General features: G+C 41.9%; 1 protein-coding gene across 3 annotated transcripts in view; it reads right to left on the bottom strand.

Moving 5' to 3' along the window:
• NCKAP1L (NCK associated protein 1 like) overlaps positions 1 to 18,652 on the bottom strand; it is a 374,626-nt gene that overhangs the window by 118,444 nt on the left and 237,530 nt on the right. For all 3 annotated transcript variants that reach the window (XM_068267280.1, XM_068267278.1, XM_068267281.1), the window contains exons 21-22: positions 17,627 to 17,845; positions 10,838 to 10,974 (exon numbers count right to left, since the gene is read on the bottom strand). In XM_068267280.1, coding sequence (XP_068123381.1) covers positions 10,838 to 10,974; positions 17,627 to 17,845 — 356 coding nt within the window. The remainder of the gene's footprint in view (positions 1 to 10,837; positions 10,975 to 17,626; positions 17,846 to 18,652) is intronic.

Here is an 18,652-nt window from a genome sequence, read left to right as displayed (position 1 = left end):
AGGAGCCAACACAGTCAAGTTTTGCTCCTAGCCAGCTATACTACGGTAGATGCCGGGAGAGCTGGTCTAGTGGTCTGGAGCGTTTAATATCATATTACCACAGGCTTTCCATGTGAACAAGCTCATTATGGCCAATTAAGTTACAGATCTTTCTATTAGCCACCTGCAGAAGGTCAGCTGATCTTTATTCTGAACACACTGATCCTTTCGTGTTCATATATACTCATTGGCCCGCTTGGCTGTTTTAAACTTTTATACAATAAAATGTATATTTTAGTGATTTTGTACTAATAGGGTTTACCAGTAAGTACGTGTTCAAATATTTTTAACGTCAGCAAAAAAACCACAGGTCCTGACTTACCAAAAGGAAACTGTTATAAAATTTCCATAAACATACCGTAGATCATTTGCAATTTAATGTTATGGAGCTATGGGAAGAGTACTCTGGAGTATAGATTGCATACACAATATTGGGTAAACCATGCAAAAGATCAGACGACTGTCTCCAAGTGTTGGGCAGTATGTGAAGACAAGTGGTGTATGCTTATGTGGTCACTTGGCTATTTTGTGCCTTATGATATTTTGTACTTAAACACACCACTACCAAGTATTATACGTGTATCTCACTTCTTCACATCTGTGCGCTATTGTCCGAAAAAAAAGCTTAGTGGAGCTCAAAATGGATTGATGTTGTCGCATTATTGAAACATTTGAAACATATACTGAAGACATTCTGATGCACTAGCTCTTGAAACTTTTTGAATAAATTGAAATGCTTAAAGACAGTCGTCTGGCCTTTTTGGTGATTTGCCCAATGTTGCATATGCATGAAGTGGGTGTGGTGATCACCTTGGGCTAGCCTACCTATCCCCATACATATTTTCCTACATATAGTAGGAGTAGTGTTGGTGTTCAAATTTGATATCTTGTATTCGGAAACACGAATTATGCCAAACTCCCTCATTTCAGCACCCAAGCCAGTGGACAGGGAAACAGGAAGGTCACTAAGGCTGTGCTTCATGACTCGGATGCTTCTTCCTTTCGCCTTGAAAGTAGGAAGCATTATTATTATTATTGATTTATAAAGCGCCAACATATTCTGTGGCACTGTACAAAGTAAGAAAAGAACATGGGGTACATAATAATACAGACAATAGTGAACACCAATATACAAGATACATAATTAGTGACAAAATACAAAAATGATACAAAATACAGAATACAAAATACAAAATTGATAATAACAGTGATAAAAGTAACATTATAAATAAAATGTATAATAAGTTTCAAGACACAAAAGGGGGAGAAAGCCCTTCCCTTGCAAGCTTACAATCTAAAGGGAATGGAGGGGGGGAAACAAGGAGGGGTAGTATACAACAAATATATAGAGACAGAGGCCCATATACAATTCACTTTTTCACCTGAGTTTTCTCCTAGGAGATAATTTTAAACTTTTCAATAAAATGCCTTTTAAGCCACCAGAAAGCAAGACCATACTGAAAATAAATTTGATAGTACTTTATTACCTACTTTTTGGTACTTTTTAAATTGAAAAGTGCTGGAAAGTTATTTTAAATCGAAGATGAAAAATTATCTCCTGGGAGAAAACTCAGGTGAAAATGTGAATTGCATATGGGCCTGAGAGTGTTTTAGGATACCTAGTAGGAGTGCAATTTGGTCTTAGGACAAAGGGAAGTGGACTAAGGTAGCGCATATGCTTGTCGGAACAAATGAGTTTTTAGAGAGCGTTTAATGGTAACAAAGGTTGGTGAGTAACAGATGTGTTGGGGGAGGGCATTCCAGAGGAGGGGTGAAGCACGTGCAAAATCTTGCAAGCGTGAATGTGAGGAGGTAATCCTAGAGGAGGACAACAGAAGATCATGTGCAGATCTGAGATTGCGATTGGGTTTGTATCTGGAAATTAGTGAGGATATGTACCGGGGAGAGAGATTGTGGAGAGCTTTGTAGATTAGGGTTAGGAGTTTGAACTGGATCCTCTGGTTAATTGGCAGCCAATGAAGAGCTTGACAGAGAGGGGCAGCAGAGGAAGAGCGAGAAGAAAGATGAATGAGACGAGCAGCTGAGTTCAGTACCGACTGGAGCAGGGCCAGTCTATTAGAAGGTAGTCCACAAAGTAGTATGTTACAGTAGTCCAGACGAGATATTATAAGAGCATGCATTAACATTTTAGTTGTGTCTTGAATGAGAAAAGGTCAGATGTGAGAAGCAAAAAGGTCGGAAGCATCAGAGTCATGTGAAGCATGACGTGGACCGCAACCAGGTAACCCTGTCCACTAGTTTGGGTGCTGAAATTCGGTGTTTGGTTTACGAATGCACGATCCTGAATTTGAACATTAACACTAATGTGGAGTACAGATTGACCATTCCCCCTTTGCTACCAGAGTTACCATCTGCACACAGAAAGAGTCTTAAGCCCAATCTACACGATACGATTCTTTGTGCTTTTCGATTACGATTCTATTTACGATCCAATTAAATCCGACATGTCTGATCGGGATTCGATTCAATTCGATTTGCCATTGCAAAACAATGGCAAATCGAATTGAATTGAATCGAATCCCGATCGGACATGTCGGATTTAATCAGATCGTAAATAGAATCGTAATTGAATCGCACAAAGAATCGTACCGTGTAGATTGGGCTTTATGCCTAGTACACACCATACAATTTTCTGTTAGATTTTCTTTTAGATTATTTTGTGTAGAGACTGGTCATTATCTCTGGTGCATTGTCTTCTGGTTATCTCCTGCTGAGTAGAACAATGCCTAATTGCTAGGCAGCTAGATGGTTAGATATATAATTTCCAACATGTTGGAAATTATCTATCTGGCATGTAAATTTAACAGAAAATTTAACAAAAAATTGTATGGTGTGTACCTAGCATAAGGTACTATTTTTCACGACCTGCGCTAATCCATTGACTTGCCACAGACATTGACACTGTCTTCTTCCTATCTCCTTATCCCTAAAGGCTTGTACACACGCCTGACTGCAGCCAACGACGGGTCCGTCAGCACCTCCCGCTGGGCGGGTTTTCAGCAGACAGTGCAGCGTGTGTACAGTCTGTCGGGGAACTGATAAGGCTGTTTCTGAACGATCCGCCCAACGGATCGTTCAGAAACAGCCCTATCAGTCCGCCAACAGACTGTACACACGCTGTACTGTCTGCTGAAAACCCACCCAGCGGGAGGTGCCGATGGACCCGTCGTTGGCTGCAGTCAGGCGTGTGTACGAGCCTTTTTTCTCCTAATCTAACCCTAATGAACAACTCTAATTAATACTCCTGGCCTATCTATCATCCTTTTTAGATACATTATACAGCACCTAGTCCTTTCTCCTACAACCAATAATGTCCTTACAGAGGAGAGGGTAGGTGACAATCCATCTATTTGTACATGCTACGCCATCTTCCTGACTTACTTAATCACCTATTCAGTAAACATTTGATTCTAATACTCGGAAAGGTAATATACTAATGTGAACTTGGCAATAAAATATTATTCCAGTCCCATGCTTTGAATTATGGGTTTTACCAAAGGTCGAAAATTATAAAGAAAATAATAATAAAGGAAGCGCAGCAAAGGCAAGACAATTAAATCACAGTGAATGTGTTTCTATCAGAATGCATCGTGCACATGTTTTTAAATTATGACAGCTGTAGTGAGTATTTCTACTCAAGGTCAATATAAAACCACATTGCTCACAGTGAAAGAAGATGACATTATCAGAAATTGTAATCTGAGATATTGTTCCATTAAAATTATACACTGGCAAAGCCAGCACACTGATAACATTTTAAACAGAGATTCCGGCATCTTTTCAGTAATTATAGTCTCATTTATCTGCCATCTATGTCAAACACTCGTCGACCGTCATTCGGTTCCTTTACAGGCTAAATTACAGGGTACGTAAACAATTGATTTTGTGGGGGAAAGAGGCTTTAGGAACGAATGGATTGTAAAATCCCAATATCATCTGTATCTATAAAACACATTTATAAGAAAAAGTTTCATTGTTTAATGTCATTAGGGTGAAATGATTGGAACATATTAGGTTTTGACCTTGAGACTAATGGCGTCCACAGATATCAGAGCATTGCCATGAGAGGAGGCACAATCTGACTGTCAAGATTGGTTCTGATGAAGCCTTATGTATAAATATGAATGTATGAGCCATTCAAAAGTATTATTCTTGGTCTAACAAGGAAGAGCAAGCAGGTACCTCCAGTATCATCTTTTAATGGAGAAAGTTTACCAGATTAATGTCCTGACTCCTGGGTGCTAAGCAGTAAGGTCTTTGGGGGCCCAGTACAAATTTTACATGGAGCCCCAAGCCCTCTATTGCTATGGGGCCCCAAAACCTGCCAAGGAGAGGTATATTTAGAGTAAGGGAACAGTTTGTTAAGGATTACCACTATGAAATGAAAAGCTAGAGGTGGTCATTACCAGTACAGCATCTATGAAAAGCTAATAAGATGGATGAAGGAGAGCCCCTAATCCCCGATGCGTTCACAACCTCTGCATCCCCTATTGCTACACCACTGGTGCTATGTTCTGAAAACAAATCTACTCAATAATTCCAAGGATGCGGTTAGGACCCATTTCCACTGTCTCGCATGTGATTTGAGTATGGTTGCGGACGTGACTTTTTAATGAAGAATTGTGAAAATACATGCGTTTTTATGCGCATTTACATGAACATTTTAAAATCTGATTTTTAATCTCCATAGTAGTAACATGACATCACTGTGACTACACAGGAAACAAGAAAAAACATGTTAGATAGGAAGATGAATGCGAAAATTCACATAGAAAACACTATAATGTATAGTGGCATGCGGGACCTTTGACTTTGATTGATCGCAATTCACATGTGAGGCTGTGTGTGGTGCAGCGTGCAGTCCATATTATTTCTGCATTGCAACGCAATTGGAAAAATGCATACACTGGAAATGACTCCATTAAACTCCAGACTTGTGCTGGTTCATTGAATCATCTCCTTAGTTATTGAACGCTGTACCATGCTGATTTGTATTGGTCATTGGTTTTTTTAAATAAACTCTTTGTTGATGTAAAAAAACAAAAACAAAATGGAACGTTGGGGCCCCTTTACAGTCACTTTACCCCAAAGACAAATACTGACTATACTGTGTTGATATAAGACCATCAGTTATCAAGAAAACTGTGAAGTCAGTTCATAAACATTATTGTTTCGTAAAGTGATGTATGTAAGGGCTAGATGCTAAATATTATTTTTTATTCTCACTAAAGCCTGATACACACACCTTATTTTGATTGGCCAATGATTGACCAGCTTTACCAATTCCACGTAGTTTGAGAGCTCACCTACTGTACATCATTTTTTTCTAGTATTCAAAATCTGCTGACCCTCATACCACATGAAGGTGGTAAAATTGGCCAGTGATTGGCCAATTAAAATTGGATGTGTGTACGCACCCTACGCCTTTGACCACAATCTGGTGCCCTTCTAGCCTCAATCAGGGCCGGTTCTCTCATGAAGCAAGGTGAAACGTTTGCATCAGGCGCAGAGATTACAGGGGTAGCATTCTTGTAAGAGCATGCAGTCAGAGTAGGAGGAGAGCGAGGTGAAGAGGTCATTATTGGGGAAAAGCAGCTTGTTATGCTGTGTGAGGAGTCTGACCATGAGTGAGGAGGGAGAGGCAGGAGAGCAGCAGTGTTTCATTTGACTTGCACAGCAGAAGGGAGGAGGTGGCACTGCTGCCCTGACTGAGGAGGACGTACATCCTCACAAGTTTTCCTCAGGCTGCAAAAAAAGTCTAGAACCAGACATGGGTTCAATTATATCTCCCGTGGTCCCTATAGTTCTACAACAGTTGCATTCCACTGGAGACATAACCAAAAGTATACATATAAAAAATAGGGGCATTGACACTAATATCCCCACATACCTGTGCAGCAAAATAAGCATCCCAATAAACAAGTCAAGAACTATCACATTACAATAAGCTACCAAAGCAAACTCATGGGCTATAGCCGGTGTGACAGCGCCTGACGGATAGCTGCAATTTCAAGAACCTCCAGTGCCACTCCAACCCCATCCAAGCCTTCAGAATAGGATAAATTGAGTGTATTCAAAGTGCCAGAAGATTACCAACTTTCTTTTTCTCCCAATTTTGAAAGCTTTGAAATATTAAATTGATTTGAGAAGAGCCATTTGGCTGCATGCCTTGTAAAATACTTATTTAGCACTGATAACCTCACAGCATTATGAAAATAGAAACTTCTTATATCTTTAAATCATTCCCCATAAATTCATTCCACAAATCAATAATTAAATTGGATTCTGGAGGATCCCAGTGGTTGGTGATCCCTGAAATACATTTCTCTGCTCTGCAATAGATTAACAGAAATTACCGCTCTCCCATCACACACAAAAGTCTAATAACATTTGACAGGAATTAAAACTCTGTAAAGATGGGAGGACCGAGCGGTAACCATGGCAACCTGCTCTGGGGGATGCTGCTCACATACAGGACTGCAGCATCTAACAAAGTAAGTGCCTGTCTCCGCTTGTTTGTCATAGGAGGGGGTTGGCGATTGTCTGCTAGCATTATTTTCGCAATACTGTATCATGCAAGCTAAGGCTTTAGGAAAAAAATAATTTACTTTAAAAATAAGTAAACAAAATACTTAAGAATTCGAGTTGTCAGTTCCTATTACTACTAAAATTGCCGCTAGAATAGTATAAAGATGACATTTAACCGTACTTTCCAAAAATCAGGAAATGACCATGAGATCATACTGCAATACCATAAGGGCACCCATACATTAAGCAATTTTCTGCATCGATATCTGTCTGATATCGATCCTGCAACATCTGTCTGATATCGATCCTGCAACATGGCCACTCGATTGATTGTTTCATCCGGAAGGATCGAAAGAGCATGCTGGAAAATCTTGGTTGCAAGGACTCAATCGAGTGTGCGCTGGTAAGGGCGTCCAATCTCCGATGACTGAAGGACCTGACGGATCCCCTGCCAGTCTCCCCTCAAGTGGATGTGTCCAGATCCCCCCAGGCCATAGTGAATGTTCTACGCAGAGATCCCATGCTGAAATCTATTGTAAATCTGTCTGCAGTGTGTGAGCAGGAAATAGATTCCTCTCTGATCAGAGAGAGATTTACCTGAATCTGGTGGTAGATCGACAGGTGTATGGCCACCTTAATAAAAAAGTAAGACTGGCCACCCACCTTGCATTCTGGATGCACTTCGGTGCAATTGTACAATTGTACTTCTACAAAAACATGAAATGTTCTACTTTTCACAGCTTTCTGATTTCTCTTTTTACTGCTTACATTTTTACACTTATCCGATCCTGAGCGTCAAACAAAATAACATTTTAGAAAAAGAGGCTAAATAAGTCTATAATAATATAGTTTAAAAATGAATATTTATTTCAGAAAAAGATAACCCATATCATTCACGTGGAAAAGTAACGTGACCAAAGCCATCTGCTCTTTTCCACTGCCTCTTTGTTTCAATAGTGGCAATCTATTACAGTGACCATTAAAGAGGTTCAAAGTCTTGTGTCTCTAGGTGCCATTTGAGGGAAGTCAGTTAAAGAGGAATTTACTGAAAAAAAGCTTAACCTTTTGAGGACAGCCTCTATTAGATCCTACTCCGTACTTGTGGCTGTTCTAGCCTGATGCGCTGTAGGATCTACGCCACCTGCCGTTTCCGCTCCCAACGCGATCGTGCACACCCGAGAGGGAAGATTAAGCTGTGATATGACAGCTGACATCTCCCCATCATGTATGGCTTCTCATCACATGATCACTACGATTGCTGGCGGATTGTAGTGACCACTGCAACAGCTGCAGCGGTGGGGGGGGGGGAGGAAGAGGATCCACTCACCTTCCTGCCGTTCAATCCAATGATCGGCGCCCCCCTCCACTCTGGCCGGTATCTCCGCTCACTCTGATGTCAGTGCCGGGTCCCTGCTTGAAGACGTCATCAAGCCGCGACCTGGAACTGAGCAGCAGTACAAGCGGGGAGGACCGCAAGAGTGGAGGGGGCTACTGCGGCTCATCCCTGGAGCCTGGGAGGTGAGTAAAGGCTTCTGGCGAAAGGGGGGGCATCTGGCTAAAAGAGGGACATCTGGCCCAGCATGCCACACTGGGGATCCGGCTGCTTGATCCCCCCAAATGTGCACTCCCCCCAACGCAAATTCGCCTGGTCCTTAAGGGGGTTTAGGCAGCCGGTCCCCAATAGGTTAATGAATAATATTGATTATTTTTAACAATATTACTTTATACATTATTTAGTCAATGTTTGTCCACTGCGAAATCTTTCCTCTCCTTGAACTAAACATACAATATGCTACATAGAGATATAGGAGGATATAGGAAGTGTTTCTGATGCTGAAACCAGGATAATTAACGTAAAAGTGGGTATCCTAAATAATTTACCACATTCTACTGTATGCCAATGCAGTGTCTCTTTAACTAACCTAAGATATAGGCGGAAACTAGAGTGCCCAGTTGAAATCTATGCAAACGCAAAAAAAAGAACCTGGGATGCCAAAGCTGCAAGGCCAGGGTCCTAATTACTAAGCCACTGTGCTTCCTTCCCTGTGACATTTCTCCGGTGAGGACACATACCCCAGTTACAGCTTTGAGGGTACAAATCTACTCTGTCTTCCTTGGGAAAGGAAGTGATGTGCTATCGCTCCAATAATGATAAACAATGCAGCAAAGAGCCTGACAAAGGGCTCGATTCACAAAGCGGTGATAACCCAGTTAAACACTTTAGGCGTAATAACCATTTTTATCATGCCTAAACTCAGTTTAGGCATGATAAGTTTAGGCATGATAAGTTTAGGCATGATAAGTTTCGATAAGTTTAGATCGCGCGCAAAGTCCCGCACGCAAAGCAGCGCCATTAAACTCTATGCAAAGTGCACCAGACTTTGCTAGCGCAAAACTTTTGATCAGCTGTGCACTGCGGTGCTAACCCAGTTGGTGCTTAAACTTCACGCCTAAAAACTTATCACACCTAAACTTATCATGCCTAAACTGAGTTTAGGCGTGATAAAGGGCTTTTCACTAGCGTGCTAACTGTTAGCACCGCTTTGTGAATCAGGCCCCTAGAGTCTAACTAATTGCTAATCTATTTAAAACAAAAACTTTGCTGTAGTTCCAGTTTAGGTGTCTACATATACTTGAATTGTGGTAATGTTATTAACCACAGAACCCGCATATCTTATACATATCTGTAAAAAAGAGATGGGTTGGCAGTGTGCTGGGCACTATGCCAGCAGATTGTGGCTTGAATAACAGACACCCAGACTATGCAAAACAGAAGTTTGCCTTCTTAAAACAGAAAGTATTTGTGATCCTTCAGGTTGGAGTGAGCATTTTATGTCTCCCACAATGCATCACTGCTGAATATGCTAATTATCCTGTGTTATCCCTGTAAGCTAGCTACATCTCCATTCCACTGGAATGCAAGGATGTGTCCGCTTATTAATTGTACAGAGCCACAATAATCCAGCATGCATATGGACTGTTTCAAACTGGTTGGTCCTCATCAGTGCATGGCATGGATTAATGTGGCTCTCAAACACGAATTTCCACTGCGCTCAGCTGTAAACCAATGATGCAACAGGTTCTCCACCAGCAGCTGCTCCAATATACTCTGGGACCCAAGTATTATGCTGTTTAAAACAAGACAAGAAAAAAAGGGGAAAAGGAGCACCCTCTGGTGCATTAACCCTTTTAATGATACTCTCTTTCGCAAGGTAAAAAATGTAACGTACAGAATATAAACTTCAATAAAATTTGTCACACTCTAGGTGTATGTCACCATATCCTGAAGGTGGTGTCTCTCCTGCTCGCCTCCACGCTATGGCCAGTAGCAGCGGGAATCCGGAGGTCCGGTAGCGGCAGCGGGGTCAGGAATGCAGGTGATCACATTTACATTTTTTACCTTGCGAAAGAGAGTATCATTAAAAGGGTTAATGCACCAGAGGGCGCTCCTTTTCCCCTTTTATTAATGTGGCTCTATGGGGTAGGACTTGAAACACACACACCCAGGAGATGGTAGATGCATCTACTAGGCCTGAACGATTTTAGGAAAAAATTGAATTGAGCTATTTCTGTCCAAAATCACGATTTTGATCCGATTCGCGATTTCCTTCAAATCAAGCTTTGTTCCCCTCCTCTGTGCACCTCTGTCTCCGTCTTTTTGTGCACCATCTGTGTCTCTCTTTGTGCCCCCTTTGTGTCCCCTTGTGTCTCTCTTGCCCCATTTGTACCCCTGTCTGTGTCTCTTCTGTTCCCCCAAACTGCAGCAGTGCTGATCTGGACACACCTTCCTGCACAAGTCCAGTGATGCCCATCTATCCACTTTGCCTCCTGCAGGCTCTAATACATGGCATACTTCTTGTATGTCATGTGACATACAGGAACCAGGGAGTACGCCGTGTACAAGAGTCAGCAGATGGCTAGAGAGTTTGGACAGCGTTGGACTCGTGCGGAAGGTATGTCCAACACTGCCGATGCTGCAGGCCGCACGCGCCCAGACTTGGGGTACATTTGAAGCCACTTTAAAAACTTTCCCCATGCAAAAATTAGGTCATCACAGAAATTGCTGCTTTCACGATTCCAAAATTGTGATCTTGGTGATCGCGATTTCAGTTTAAATTCGATTTATCTTTCAGGCCTAGCATCTACCATCATCTATTTGAAATCTGTTCATGGGTATATAGGTAACAAGCTTACTTTTAACCCATTTTATGCAGTACAGCACAAGCCTTGTTTAGCTCAGATACCGTACCTGACACATCGGTGTACTCATCAGCATTAATGGCATGCTCTCCACTCATTTCTGCTGGAAGATCTACAAAGCATTTCAGCATTGGAGAATACACTATTAGTCCTGTGCTGGCTTGTCGGAGAAGACATTCCAGGTACCTTAATGCAAAGAGAAAGCCATTTATTTCCACACACTGCTCAACACTGTTAGAAATTAACACGTTTAAAACATTTGCCACTGTTTTTTAATAAGTAAACAGAAAAGATAATAAGATAACAGAAAACAACATTATCACAAGTCATTGCAATATCTGTGTAACTAAGACAAACATAAGTAATGCATTTACTGCATATATTTTCAAACCTCCATATTTCAGACTACTACAATTAATCAAAATCATGAGTTCCATAATCTATTAAATTTGTATGGACAACCGCTATTTTCCTATGTTAATTTGGCTGGATAGTGTAATGGTGAACCACTAGTTGAAATTTAGGCAGTATATCTACGCCCCACAGGACTTCATCTTGGCCTCAGGGGTGTAGATACATGTCACTGCCTCTCTATGCATGCCGTGCACACAGGCATGTGCACTTGACCCATGGCTACTGCTGAGATTGTTGAATGGGAACACACATTCCCAAAGCCAATCTGTAGTGCTGTAGTGCCTACATCATGAATGATCAGTGCTGTAGTGAACAGCACTGATCATTCAATGAGAGCAGGAAAAAAAAAAAAACAACTGCTCAGAATGCTTTAGCATTCTCAGTAGGTGACATCTAGTGGCCAAATTTGACATTACAGTGTGTGGGGGAAAAAAAGAATATTATTATTATTATTATTATTTAGTATTTATATAGCACCGACATATTACGCAGCGCTGTACAGTGTATACATATTGTCACTAACTGTCCCTTTAAAGGAGCTCACAATCTAATCCCTACCATTGCCATATGTCTATATTATGTAGTGTAAGTACTGTAGTCTAGGGCCAAATATTTTAGGGAGAGCCAATTAACTTATCCGTATGTTTTTGGAATGTGGGAGGAAACCGGAGTGCCCGGAGGAAACCCACGCAGACACGGAGAGAACATACAAACTCTTTGCAGATAGTGCCCTGGCTGGGATTCGAACCAGGGACCCAGTGCTGCAAGGCGAGAGAGCTAACCACTACGCCACCGTGCTGCCCAATAAAAAGCTATTAACCCTTTGTCCCCTAACCCAGTGTTCCCCAACCCTGTCCTCAAGGCCCACCAACAGTACATGTTTAGTGGATATCCACAGAGATAGTTAATCTGGTGGCTGGATGGTGTACTGGTTAAGGGCTCTGCCTCTGACACAGGAGACCTGGGTTCAAATCTCGGCTCTGTCTGTTCAGTAAGCCAGTAATTCAGTAAGGAGCTCTTTGGACAAGACTCCCTAACACTGCTACTGCCTACTGAGTGCGCTCTAGTGGCTGCCTCGCAAGCGCTTTGAGTCCGACAGGAGAAAAGCGCTATACAAAAAAAGGTATTATTATTAATCAGCTCTGCAGAGACAATAATTACCTCACCTGTGCAGGTTTGTGGTTTTCTGCAAAACATGTACTGTTGGTGGGCCTTGAGGACAGGGTTGGAGAGCTCTGCCCTAACCTGTCCCCATAGCTACTAAAATAAATAACTTTAATTTAAAAATGACAAATATACATGAATTGTTACATTAGGGACTTAGCTTTTTGTATATGTATGCCATGAGCGTATATTATTGTTATTTTTACAAATAAGGGCTTCTAATTATTGATTGTTTTTCCACCTTGCCAGTTGCCACTGCCTGGGTCCGTTGTCTGTGCATATACAGGCCTTGTGGAGCCCACCACTGCTACCCAGGAGATCAGGGCTCCACTGAGGTAGAAAGACACTGCACTGATCGGGAAACCTTTGGCCTCACTGAATGCCAGCTCCATCCATCCATCGGCTGCTGCTACTCCACCACAGCAGAGACAACTTTGGTTCAGCGCCTCTATGATGCCAGCCACTAAACTGGAAGTAAGGGCCACCACAGCTGGATGCTTCTGTGACCAGCCCTGCTGAATGCTGCCCAGGAGTCGGGGCCCGCCACAGAAATTAACACTACTGCACCTTTTGAACTGGAACACCTTGGTCAGCACTGCAAGATGTCAGCAATCAGGATCCTCAGCAGCGTCAGCCATCACCGAAGGTTTCTGTGAAGAACTGGGTCATTACTGCTGAACCTTCGCCTCCCTCTGTTCCCCTCCCCCACATCACTTTAGGGATGACAAATGATTGCCAAATGTGATCGTTGGCCCTATAGTATGGCAGCCTTGGCTCTTGACTTTTGGAAATTATCCCCCCTATCCTTCTAGAACAGTGGTCCTCAAACTAAGGCCCGCGGGCCGAATGTGGCACCCTGAGGTTTTTTCACCAGCCCCCTACACATAAAATGTATTACTTATAGGTGGGGTCAGCTACATCTGTAAATATTGATGGTTCACATATAGAATAGCAGTGCTAGCACCACCCATCCACATGAAAGCCAGAAAGCAGTAATTTGCTGGTTTCCAATCAAATACCACATCAGGTGACACTGCTGTCGACTGCAGGTTGTCACCTGGGTATGCTTCACTGTCTGGCCCGCAAAGACTTCTACATCATTTTATGTATACTCCGGCCCCCCAGAAGTCTGAAGTATGTTGACCCGGTCCTCAACCAAAAACGTTTGGGGACCCCTGTTCTAGAACCTCTATGAGCCAAAACCAATTCTGGGTACAACCCCCTGTTTGTACTTGGCAAAATAAAGGATTCTGATTCTTCTTATTCTGATTAGAGTACAATAGGAAAATGGAAAAAATACACCTTTATTTCCAAATGAAATATTGTCACCATACATTTTACCAGGAACACAATTTCAATGTTGTTATTACCGGGACAAAAGGGCAAATAAAATGTGTGGGTTTTATCTACAGTTGCAAGTTTTATTTTAAGACTATAATGGCTGTAAACTGAGAAATAATGCATTTTTCAATTTTTTTCTTCTTATTCCTTTAAAATGCATTATTGTCAAAAAGTACTACCTAAAGAAAGTCTGAATTTGTGGTGAGAAAAGACAATGTATAAATCATTTACATGTGCGTAGTAGTGATAACATTATTGGTGAATTAATGGGATGAGTACTGAAATGTGAAAATCACTCTGGTCCATAAGAGGAAAAATCCCTTAGTAGTTAGGGCTCTGCCTCTGACATAAGAGACCTGGGTTCAAATGTTGGCTCTTCCTATTCCTATTCCTATTATTAAGCCAGCACATATTCAGTAAGGAGTTCATGAGCAAGACTCCCTAATACTGCCTACTGAGTGTGCTCTAGTGGCTGCCTAGCAAGTGTTTTAAGTTTGACAGCAGAAAATGCTATACAATTTTTTTTTTTAATATATATATATTATTTCTATTTATTTATTTTAACTTATAAAGGGGCGTTAATGAGTCAGAATTATTCATCCAAGTACTTTTTGATGGGGTTTGAAGACATTTTCTCATCAGCAAAACTAATGTCTTGCCATAAAAAAGTACAAATAAGAAATATAATTCTAACATGTTTAAGAACACGTTTCATGTATACATCCTGTAAATAGTTATCATGTAAAAAGTCTGCATTAGTAGATTTACATCTAGGGCATTTACCACTTTTAACTAACTTAAAGTTTTATCCTATACATATATTAGTTTATGAAATAGAAAAAAAAACCTGTAAAGAACTTTGGGCCCAATCCAATTCTATTTTTTCCCATATGTTTTTTCCTGGGAGATAATTTTTCTTGTTTTACAGTAACTTGCACTTTGCAATTGAAAAAATACCAGAAAGTTTGTGAAAAACTACTTTTAAAATGTTTTAGAGTATTTTCTTGCTTGCTGGTGGCTTAACGTGGACCTTAACTCAGAACTTCCCCTCTGCTCTAAACAGAATAAGAACCTTTAAAGAGAACCCGAGGTGGGGTTCTGACAATGCTATCTACACACAGAGGCTAGGTCTGCCTATACAGCCCAGCCTCTGTTGCTATCCAGATCCCCCCTAAGTTCCCCCTGTGCTCTGCTATCCCCCATAAATCACAGCCGCGCTGTGCAGGCTGTGTTTACATCTGTACTGTCAGTCTGCTGCTCGCTCCGCCTCCTGCATAGCTCCGGTCACCGCCCGCGTCCCTTCCTCCAATCAGCGGGGAGGGAAGGGACGCGGGCGGGGAACGGAGCTATGCAGGAGGTGGAGGGAGCAGCAGACTGACACTATAGAGGTAAACCCAGCCCGCTGCGACACGCTGCGTGTCGGCAGCACGCCTGTGATTTATGGGGGATAGCAGAGCGCAGGGGGGGCTTAGGGGGGATTGGGATAGCAACAGAGGCTGGGCTCTATAGGCAGACCCAGCCTCTGTGTGTAGCTAGCATTGCCAGAACCCCACCTCGGGTTCTCTTTAAAGGAAAACATATCTTTGTTACAGCTTACAGAACTCCTACAATAAGTCTGCAATGTGTCAACTTCCTGGTTTCATGGAAGCAGAGAAAGTGTTAACATTCAAGCTGAGAGCTCAAATTACTCCTGTGATTACTTAGAGATGAGGGGGGAATTAAACAGGCGCTTCTGTCTAAAAACACACAATGTGCATTTCTCTGTTTTCTCTGTGTCCTGTGCAAGAGTTCAGGTCCACTTTAAAAGGCATTTTATTTATAATGTAAAAAAAAAATGGGAATCTAGGAGAAAATTTGAATTGTATCTGGCCCTTTGTTATTGAACATTGTGATTTGTAGTATACTAGGGAGTGCAGATTAGTTAGCTGGAACAGAAATGACAGCAGATTTGGCCGATATACTCTGAGTGGATGTTAGCAGCAGATGCCCTAGTCTCTGACCGGATAAACGGTCCACTTTTAAAGGAATACTTAAGGGGGAAAAAAAAAATGACATTTACTCACCCGGGGCATCCCTCAGCCCCCTGAAGCTGGATGGTGCCCTCGCAGCCCCGCAACGATCGTCCTGTCCCCGCCGGCGGCTACTTCCGGGTTCGGCGACAGCCGCCGACAGGCTGGGAACGCGGCTGATTTTCCGCGTTCCCACTCGCTATATGCTGCTATAGCGTATATAGCTACGCTATAGCAGCATATAGCGAGTGGGAATGCGGAAAATCAGCCGCGTTCCCGGCCTGTCGGCGGCTGTCGCCGAACCCGGAAGTAGCCGCCGGCGGGGACAGGACGATCGGAGCAGGGCTGCGAGGGCACCATCCAGCTTCAGGGGGCTGAGGGATGCCCCGGGTGAGTAAATGTCATTTTTTTTTCCCCTTAAGTATTCCTTTAAGCTGGCAAAGGTACTCTGCTTGGTATCGGTGCCATGTCGTACCGGGATATATTAACATGATAAGTGCAGTATCTGTACGCTAAACCTGCATTCATTTCCTCTGCTTTCATACTCAGCTTCTCTAACCAAGAAATAGCTGATTACCCAGCTCAGTGATCTGCACACTGTGAATTGATACTATTTTGCATTTGGGACCTGTGAGAGTAAAAGATCATCTAATTCCCAACTTAAACAAGGCAAATTCTGTTAACAATACGGTTGATAAGTACTGTAAATACAAAACAGTGTAAAGAAGCAAAGTGGTAGACAGAATACTTTTCCACAGCTCAAATGATCATTCCACAACAATACCATTTGTTTCTTCACCGCTCTGGACTCAGCTGGTGGGTGGATCGATCAGGGTGACCAAACGACATCCAAAGTAGGAGGAACAATATAAGCCAATTTACATTTCCCTTAATTACAATAGCAATCACGTGTCTACATGAGTGGGTGGGACAAGAAGTAGTTGCTGAGCAGTTGTATGACCTCAGTTTGGTAACAGAAAGCTATATCGGTGAGATCTTAAATCTGTATGGATAGGTGCACAGCTTTAGGCAAGCAGATCTGCACAATGGATTTTTTAATATGAAACATTCCTTTCCAAAAGAAATAACTTACATGAATCCACTAATCAACATGCTTGGTTCAAAGAGGAGCTGTAGTGAAAATAACATAATGAATAAAACTGCTTATTTTTGTTGTTAAGTCAGTGTATGCCCATTGTAAAATCCTTCTTCACTCTCAGTTTATCACAGGTGGCGACATCTGTACTATACATCATTTCTTGAGGAAAAGGCATTGACAATGTCATACCTGCCAGCTTTTTGAGATGAGAAAGAGGGACACTTAAGCCACGCCCCAGTCACACCCCTGACTACGCTACGTCACACCCCTAGTCACACATACCATTAAGATTGCATAAGAAAAATATGTTGTTTTATAATGCAAACCACACTGGTCCTTTCTATCCTGGTTCATTTTCCCTCATATTAACATTTTAAAATGAGTAATATATCAATTTAAAGGATGGGAATAACGTTTAGAGTCAATCAAATACATTTTTAATAGAGAAATATATATATTTACATAGAAAGAGGGACAAAGTCCTGAAAGAGGGACAAATGAGGAGGAAAGAGGGACAGGGATCCCAAAGAGGGACTGTCCCTCCAAAAGAGGGACAGTTGGGAGCTATGCAATGTTCATCTCCAAATACATTAGAAGAGTACATGTAATTAGTAACCAATAATAGAATGATTTTCAGTAGGGAGATGAATCCACTGCAAATCTCCAAAGTTAGAAATAAACAGCACAAATTAAAGGAATAGATAAAAAAAAACTGCACACAGTGAATACAAATGTTTAGTAATTAGTAGGAAAAATAATACACTAAACAGAAAGATCCGTGTGTAAGCATGCAGGACAGGAGAAGTCTTACCAGTTGGTATATAGTGCAGTAATAGTCTGTTCTCCAGAAGCATCTGTGGCTTGTGACTGTTGCAATAATGTGCTGCGAATGGTACGTGTGATATCAATGTTCACAAGATGAGCAACCGACTGCAATGTACAAAGATATGATTTCATTCCACTCAAAACCTCTGATGGGCGTTGGACCTCCCGCGTGTTTGCATTCCAGTTCACCATCGACACCAAAGCCCTGGAAGAAAAGCCTCAGTTAAAACAGACCTATTCTCATCTATGCTCAGTGTAGTTTGCCTTCTTAAAACAGAAGGTATTTGCTATAATTCAGCTTTAAGTGAACAACTGTGGTGTCCCACAATGCATCCCTACTGAATATACAAATGATCTCATTATGCCCCAGAAGCCAGACTTACATCCAGAACAGCTGGTGTATAGCAAGCCTACAGCTTATAAAATGTTCAAAAGTTCAAATACATTTTTTTATATTTTGTGAATTGGGTTGCTCGAATTTGCTTCAGTTCAGCTTGAGTCTAATTTGTCCAGACCGGTCCTAAAATGTAGGGTCTTGGAAGTCCTGAATTCAAATGTGCCATGTTGCCCTGTCCAAGGTTGAACCCAGAAAAATCTAGTCACTGTAGGTTTGAGGGCCTGGTATTTGTCATCTCTTATGTTCTGAGGAGGGGGAGGGGGGTCATTTGGTTCAAATCGGCGTGTTGGCACTTTACGAGAGACAAGAGACTTTTGAGTTGGGCACTTGGTCTCCAAAAGGTTTGCCAACACTGGTATAGGTGAAGGCCTTGTGTTACATGAATAAGGATACAGGTTATAAACGGAAAGTGGACATGTTCTTTTGTTTGTTCCATGCTCTGGATCTCCGAGATGACCAGAAGGTCCCACTACTATCTAAATTTGGGCATGTATATCTATTATCTACCCAGAAAGCAATAATGAAACATTGGATAATGCCAGAGTCACCCCCGCCGGCCTTGATAATAGAGCTAGTGGATGATCTTCTTCTTTTATGTTAACTGGTTTTCTTCAT

Source organism: Hyperolius riggenbachi, chromosome 2 (genome assembly GCF_040937935.1).
Source record: "Hyperolius riggenbachi isolate aHypRig1 chromosome 2, aHypRig1.pri, whole genome shotgun sequence".
Lineage (NCBI taxonomy): Eukaryota > Metazoa > Chordata > Amphibia > Anura > Hyperoliidae > Hyperolius > Hyperolius riggenbachi.
This window is presented reverse-complemented; position numbering and strand designations above follow the sequence as displayed.